Genomic DNA, 8226 nt, shown 5'->3' with positions numbered 1-8226 from the left:
AATCAAATAGCGATCATCCTTGTTAGAATTATCAGGTAGAATATTCAACAACAAAGTCTCTGGTGTAAATGCTGAAGGTCTCGACCTGTAGGGCGATCTCGATCTATGAGCAGAGTGGGATGAATATCGATCCCAGTCAGAATAGCTCGCCGGAGTCAGCCATGGCAAGGATGGTGGATAAGCCCCATACAGATACCTCATCTGTTGTTGATCCCAAGACAGAGGTGATGGCGGGGGTAAGAAGACTCGCGGGGATCAACTTCTGGACCATGGATGTCTCGGAGACAAAGCGGCAGCATGTCTTTGAGAGGAGCCCGTATAAATCTCAGTTGTCAATATCGACAGATTGACTGTGCAGACGTGGAGGGTGACGCTGCGTGTCACATGAAGCATATCGGTGCCAACGTGGACCGATGTTGGGAGCTTCCAATACCGTCACCGACGGGGAAGGAGACAGAGAAGGCTTTGCATCCATTTGATGACTTAGGAGCTCTACCGTTTCGATGTCGGAGTAAGGACGCTCCATTTGGTGGACAAGGGAGTCCAAGACATGGATGATCGGTATCGGTGGAGGGACTTGGGCCTCCGGTATCGATATAGTCGTTGGAGTGGGAGGCACTTTAGGGGCATCACCCAGTGCAGCCACCGCTATTTTCCCCTTCTTTGCCGCCTTAAGGGGTTTGGAAGAGCCCTTCTTTGCGGACTTTTGCTCCTTACTTGGCCTGGATTTCTTTTTCAATGGCATGGAAGTGGAGGATTGCGCTTTCTAAGCCGGAGGCTTCGGTGTTGGTTGGCCGATATCGGAGGCAGGCCTCGATGCCGGAGCCGTTGAGGTCGATGGTTTCTTGGCATCCATCGCTGAGGAAAGATGTAGAGCCGATTCTAGCAGGGCCACTTTAAGGTGCACGGCTCTTTTTTGGGGGTCTGGTTTGAAAAGCAAGCACAGTGGCGACAAGATTTGGGTTGATGAGACTCTCTGAGACAAAGTATGCAAAAGCCCCACTTCTTCTCCATAAAAACCAAAATGAAGAAGAAAGAAGGGGTGAGGGGGGGTAGCCCGAAGGCCCGACTGAGGTAAAGCGGCAACCTCCCCCTCAGCAGAAAATAAAAGTTTTTTAAAAGTTTTTTGAAAGAACAACGAAGAAAAGGAATAAACTGAGGAAAAAATCCAAAGAGCCGCGAGGCAAAAAGCCAAAACACGCGAACCGATCAGACCAACGAAGAAAAAGGTCTTTCCAATGCGGTGGTAAGAAAGGAACTGGCGGGATGTCTGCACCCTCCCCTCTGGGCATGCGCGGTGGGGTTCCTGCGCATGCCCGAGGTCTGGGCGTGAAAATCCGTTAAAAGAGCTTGCTACAATGCCGATCGATCCAGCGCATGCGCACTAGATCCCATGGGTGTGAAGCACAGAGACCACGTCGAAGATCAATGCCACTTCTGTGTTGTGTCCTGGCATTAAGCAGCAACAGCCCTCACCATTGGTTAAGTGTTAAAAACTGTGTAAGGGTTGTGTATTTTCCACTCTGTTTTACTAACCCTGCAGACCTTCCCCCTGTGCTAAAGTGTATTTCAACAAGTTTTAGTTGTATCATTTATTGACAAAAGCTTAGCAGCTACAAGTTTCCCATTGTCCTGTTCCCAATTTAAAATAGGACCTACTCAAGTATATAATGGGGGATAAACTACATGTGCTACAAACGCATTCAGTATCTACAATATATTTAATCAAGTACTAAGAGCTGCCTAAGCTCATCTGGAGACTATGTTTAGATGTCCGTCACATTCCTTGATGCTACTTGCATGCATCCTTGCAGAGCTTGGATGTATTTGTTAAGCATCACAAAAGAAGAACGGAAATTTCCACTATCATCTCCCCCAATTCTTATGGCAAAGCTGTCAATCTTATGCAGAAGAATGACTTATCCACTCTTTCCTCTGGACACAAAATTTTCAGTTTTTCTTCCAACATACCAGAAGGGAGGGTACTGCTGAGTGTACCTTCCATATGCTACATTTCACAAGAATATTTTGAACGGCATACAGTTTAGGATGAAAACTGGAGTGTGGTTGCCAAAAATGGTATAGAACGGCATTTCTTTCTTTGTGCTGCTGCAGTCAGACGTTTATGAATATTCACCACACACAGTAAGCAAAGAGAAGATGTAGAGTCCAAAACACACAGTCATTTATGGCAAAAGCTAGCAGAGAGCCACTAAATGGTTGGCCTACTGTTCATCCTGACTGAAGCCATTTTCAATAATTCAAAAGTTCTCAGCATGTGCACAAGACCCCACACTAGTCTTTGAAACTGCACACACTGGAAAGAAGGGTACATACCAGTGGCTTTCCTGCAGCTTAGAGACTGTGGAACAGCCATTCCAATCTGCTAGCCTCTCATACATATCCTTAGATGGGTGGAAGCCCCCAGAAAGGATGCAGAAGCTCTTGGGAACTACATTTCCCAAGGGCCTTGGTACCCAGCAGTATTTTTGGCAGTGTCCCCATGCACAAGGATCCTCCAGGAGCCTGAAGAAACTACAGTTCCCAGCAATTTGCACTGCTATACCGTGGTACCTTAATGCCACAGCAGCAGCCCTTCTCACTTACCCTGCTCACAAATGCATTTTGGGGGATTGAAACGGGGGGGGGGAGAGTCACCATGGAGTTGGGAAAGACTCTAGGACTTACCACATTCCCTAGATGAGGAAAAGATCATCTCTAAGGTCTTGTTGCATCCCCAGTTATATGACTGGGAGCACCATAGGAAGTGATGATTAGGACGAGCAACTAAATGAAGGTTTGTTCTGAATCAAACCCAAATTACCTCATTTAAGGCAAGCTTCTCCAAACTCAGCCAAGGGAACTTTGCCCAAACTTTCAACAGTGACTTTCAATTAACCAGAATCTATCGTTTAACACTGTGTTGTCACCCTTCCTTGCTAGTTGTTCTCCTGTGCATGATATGCAGAAATTTAGAAAAGGAAGAATTCTTCGCCACTTTATCATCTCCTGATGAATTCTGTGTTTCAGTCTACTGCTAAAGTAGAGGTGCAAGGCCAGCCAGAAGCCTACCATTCCTCCAGCCTGTGGGTCAATCTGCTTCTATGCCCAGATAATTCAGTTCTAAAACACTACACTGTTCTCAGAATGATGTCTATTGATGGCCTACTGATTTACAGGGCAGCTCCCTCAATTCATACTTAATTTTTAAACTGTTGGTTGATATTGAACAGTCAGAAAACTGCAAACTGTGCTTCCCTCAATTATGAAAAATAACGACTTTTACTGTAGGAAAAGTCTGCCAAGCAGTATATGCATGGGCTGGGGGTGGGGAATTACTTCTAGACACAATTTCAGCTCTATGTGCTTTAACATCCAATATTTCATAAAGCTTATTACACCAGTGAGGTTCATGCTGAACATAAAGCGGCACAAGTACTCCACTTAGTGCAAACAGCATTTATTAGGGGTCTCAAATTTCTGCATGAGGCAGGCAGAGCTTAAAGTCTAAACTTCAAATGTTTATTCAGCTATTTTTATAAAGTGAAGGTTTGGATGAGAACTTACTGTAATGTTCCAGTTGATCTGCGGTATTCTTGTGTGGAGATTCAGACTGAACATAAGCAACAGAACTCCAGTAACAACGGAAGCACTACAGCTGACGAATTCAAAGAAATAAAGGCCTTCGCATGGGGAGCATTCCATGATGGTCTCTATGCAGATGAAGGAAATCAACGCCAAAACCTAAAGGGAGGAATAAGTGGGAAGAAAATAAAAATGGATCTGCAACATTTTGAAGGCAGCCCCAAATAATCCTAAAATGCTCCTGGGCAATTCAGTATTCAAGAATGTACACAGCAACTTCAATGTACAAGATAGTGCATTATTTATAAAAATAAAATACAAGCTTTTTGTATGCCTTGTGTATCGAAGTACATGGGGGGCACCCAATATTCAGTATGTAGTGCCAATGTTATTAGTCCTTGTTTCTGCATCTGAAGTCTAAACAACAAGCATTTTATATCTCCATTCTGTGATATATATATTTTTGGCACTTGTCATTAACATTACCTAACAGTACTATGAACTCTTATACTTTTGTACAGTTCCACTGAATCAAGCTAAGATTCAAGTCCAGTAGCCTCTTAAAGACCAACAAGATTCCCAGGGTATCAGCTTTCAAGAGTTAACTCTCTCTTCATCAGATAGTATCTGACTTTCAAAAGTTGATACGCTGAAAATCTTGTTGGTCTTTAAGGTGCTACTGGACTCGAGTCCTGCTAGTCTCCTGCAGACCAATATGGCTACCCACCTGAAACCTGAATCTAGCTAAGAATAGGAAGAAACTATCAAATTTAGAGAAGGTGAGTATAAAGAGAGTGGTACTCAGTTATGTGCAAAATCCAAGAAAAGGTATTGACCAGGTGCACGGAGTCTGAGGTATCTTCATACCACAATGAAGTCTCCATCCTCATCTCATTTTCCCCATTTGTAGAAAAGCCATCAATTACAGCAGCCTGCTTCATCCGGCTGATTTGAGATGAAAGACTACACATCATGCGCACACTAGAAATCTCATGTAAAATAATTCTAAGAGACATAACCAACACTATGGCTAATTACATTTTTCTCATTGCTACTAAGATGAAAGAAGAGAGACCACAAACATAAGACAACTTGCATTTGATGTTAAGCCAGGTAAAAGATTTACTGAATCTCAACGATGGAGCCAACAGACAGATGCCATTGGCAACACCCCCAGCTCTTTACCAGTACTCCTGGCTTGCCCCAAAGTCGGCAGTAAAAGGCCCCAGTCACATGGCAAAGTTGCCGCGGGAGAGGCACGGGAGTCCCGTGGATTTTCCCGGCGCGATCTCACCCCAACATCTGGGAAGCGCAGTGCTCCCTTGGCGAACCTGTGGCTCCCCGCCTGAAACCGCGGGCCAAGGGCAGGCGTCTGATTGTGTTCCCGGTAGACTTACGTGGCATCCAGCGCCCGCCACTGTTCGTCTCCGCAGGTTGCACAACAGCGCCCAACAGCGCATGCACACAAAGAGCGATTACTAGTGCGATCGCGTGGCGTGGCTTCTGTGCCGCGCTGCAGGATACCCGTCTGATCGGCATTTCCCCTGAACCACGGGACCTCGACCGGGACGTGTGCTCGGGCGGCCGCGCATTAATTTCCTCTGGGGCAATTAGCCACGCCTCCCCCCGCAATATCCGGCCCGTGTGACCAGGGCCAGAATCTGTGAGGCACTAATTAATTTAGATGTCTGTCATTTGCTTCCTCCAGATTAGCATTACTACAAATCAACTCTCTCATTTACACTTTCCAGAACATGAGAGGTCTCTGTATATCTATAGAAGCGCCAGCTATCCAAAGTTCACCTGGTTATTTCTTCTTATGTAAGCCACATACCAAATACAAAATTACTGCAGTTTAATCTGCATCACAAAATTCTGTTCCCCTCAAAGTAGGATCTAGAATAAAGCCACACCTTCAGTCTTAATATAAGAAGAGTCATCAGAGAGATAACACCTAATTATATCTGCAAGATGGCAAACGGATTGTTAGTAGGTAGTTATTTTAAGAATATAATGTCAATGACAATTTTTTCAAGTCCAAGCATTGAGGCTTAGCTGTACAGTACTTGTACTGATCTAACAGATATGCCATATGCAAAGGAGGCAAGGCCTATTGTAAAAGGAGATCCACCTTTGTTCCAATGGCAAAAGTGGCAATACAGCGGGGTTAAAGGGGCCAGGGAGACCTCCGGGCATTTGCCTTCCATTCCCCACCACCACTTCATAGGCTTGTGGGATAGAAATGAACAGGGTTCTCTAGCATTCCCCCTGTGTGTGACATCACTTGGGAACAAAACCAAAGCAGCATCTTCATGTTAGGATGACGCTCTAGGATTCATCCAAAGCTCTTTGGCCCTGATATTATGCCACCACCCAGTTTTGTGCCAGAAATGGGCTTGGGCATACATGCAATGCTGACACATTTGTCCCCACTCTCAAAAAATTTTCTGCCAGCTGTAAATGGGGTGGATCCTATCACTCTACTGAACAAATTTTGAAGACTTCCTCCAGCCTGAGGAGCTTTCCTCCAACTTAAGCAGCTCTTATGTTAGAGGAACAGCCACTTAAGTTGAAGGCTGGCTCCCTGGAGGATGGATGGATCCACCCCAGTTAGACCAACATAAGGTGAGGTGCTCCTTAACTTTCTTTTGCTTCGCAACTCTCCAAATCCCTTCAATATTCCTTTTATCCAAGGCTGGTTTGCCAGTCCCTTTAGAGTCATTAGACGTCCAACAACTGATATTTTCTCCAACTGCAGAAAGATGCTAAAACACATATTTTTGAATGGATCTAGACATCTACTTTATTTCTATAAAACACAAAAGCCATCAGCCCTAGGGCTGTATAAATGAACCAGATCAAGTTTGGCAAGCTGTCTTAACTAACTGCTACTGTCAGCATTTCAGAAAAATGAACAGAATGTGTTTCAAGACATATTAAACCTCAACAGAAGGTTTTGTAGGAAGACGACTGCTACCACATTTTTTCCTTATTAAAGATAAAATTTGCCGTATTTTATTTTTCAATAAATCAAAGAACATAATAACTACAAAATGGTTTGGTTATGAACGTTTTTAAAAACAGCTTTACTGTTTATCTGAAAAGGCCCACAAAAAGACTTACTGTGTGGGTCAATGAAATAATTACAAATGATTTTGGAAAAACCACAGAATAGTCAACATTTTTCCTCCTTAGAAATGCCCACAATATTTTAGTAAGACTGTCACACTACCAGGAACTATTTCCTGATGGCTTAAAACTACTGGACAGCATAAACAATAGCCATGTACAGTACAGAGAAGGAAAAAAATTGCTTCTACGCCTTAGTAAAATATATATATAAAGCTGGGGGGTTTTAAAAGTCTTTCTTGCATTTAGAGTTACTGGTTTTTTTCTTGGCCAACTCAGAGTTTGAATCTCAGTAGGTCCCATTCCTTGTAAAGTGAGTTTATTTCCCACATCTAAAACAGGTGGCATAAATATGGCTGTTTTCAATAATATGGCTACAGTGCAGCTCTACTCCTCTAAGAGGAAACTATGTTTTTGTCAGAGCAAAAGGAGGATTAATTTCCCATCTGGACTCATGTCACTAAGACTGGATTTACACATTCCATGTAGGCATGAAAAATGCTTTTTAACGGAACCCTAAGAGTTCCCCCTCACACACTCAGGGGGCCAAAAAAAAGGATTTAATTGCAGTTAATACCTATAAGACCTTTAGAGATATCACCCTGCTGCCAAAAAGCACCTCCGTGTGATGGGGAATTCCATGTTACAACGAAAGCATGGGATTGGATACAATGATTCCCTTCCAGTGGCTGCAAAGCAAGACATCTTTTATCCAAGAAAGACTCCAGATTTAGCAGAAGAAAGTCACTGGATCCAACTTATGGACTTTACCAAGAGATTTAGAAAGGAAATCAGACACACTGACTATGGCTTTGGGCATGACCCAGCCATGTTTTGTGGTAAAATTACATCCCACCCCAACATGAATTGCAGTGGATTACAATGTGATCCCACTGTAAGAAATGAAACAAATAAGGACTTCTGGCAGAAAATCTTAAAAGGCATCCAGAAACACTTTGTTTTATATTAAATTAGAAATATATTGCTTGAAGCTGAATGATTAAGCATGCTTATACTATAAGACTAAGCTATAGGAAAGAGGAACCACAACCAGACAACATGCGATGGCCAATTTAGAGTGAAAGTTGGTAGTTGGCTAAAAAGTGGAAGCTTTGCAAGACAATAGACATCTGCGATGTTATGAATAGATATCCAGAAAAAGTACCTAATGCTTTTCAACAAAATTATCTGTCAAGTGAAACATATTATACTGCTTACTCATACATATGTTTGTTCTTACTTATTTGCTTTTTGCTAACCATACAGAAAAATTAGAAGTTATTCTAGACAAATAAAAGTATTGTGAAAATGATGGCTAAGCACCCGAAGATAGAAAATCTTGTGGTTTGAAGATCCTGTTGACCGAAGGGCCTGTTATGAGATGTGGCCCCAGTTGCTCAAGACTGAAACTTGTGGTAGACAGAGAGTAGATGAAAAGTTATTACTTTTTTTTAGGAATAAATAAACATTGAGTAGGTGGGCTATGGGGGGTCTTGAGGGAGTGGGCTTCAA

General features: G+C 43.1%; 1 protein-coding gene across 1 annotated transcript in view; it reads right to left on the bottom strand.

The window, feature by feature from the left end:
- Nucleotides 1-4556, bottom strand: part of CMTM4 (CKLF-like MARVEL transmembrane domain containing 4) — a 23210-nt gene extending 18654 nt beyond the window's left edge. The window contains exons 1-2 of the mRNA XM_015424265.1: nucleotides 4422-4556; nucleotides 3568-3744 (exon numbers count right to left, since the gene is read on the bottom strand). Coding sequence (XP_015279751.1) covers nucleotides 3568-3744; nucleotides 4422-4556 — 312 coding nt within the window. The remainder of the gene's footprint in view (nucleotides 1-3567; nucleotides 3745-4421) is intronic.
- Between the last annotated feature and the right edge of the window lie 3670 nt (nucleotides 4557-8226).

This window comes from Gekko japonicus, unplaced genomic scaffold (genome assembly GCF_001447785.1).
Source record: "Gekko japonicus isolate JY-2015 unplaced genomic scaffold, Gekko_japonicus_V1.1 scaffold2169, whole genome shotgun sequence".
Classification (NCBI taxonomy): domain Eukaryota; kingdom Metazoa; phylum Chordata; class Lepidosauria; order Squamata; family Gekkonidae; genus Gekko; species Gekko japonicus.
The sequence above is the reverse complement of the archived record's forward strand: the minus strand, read 5'-3'. Positions and strand labels throughout refer to the sequence as shown.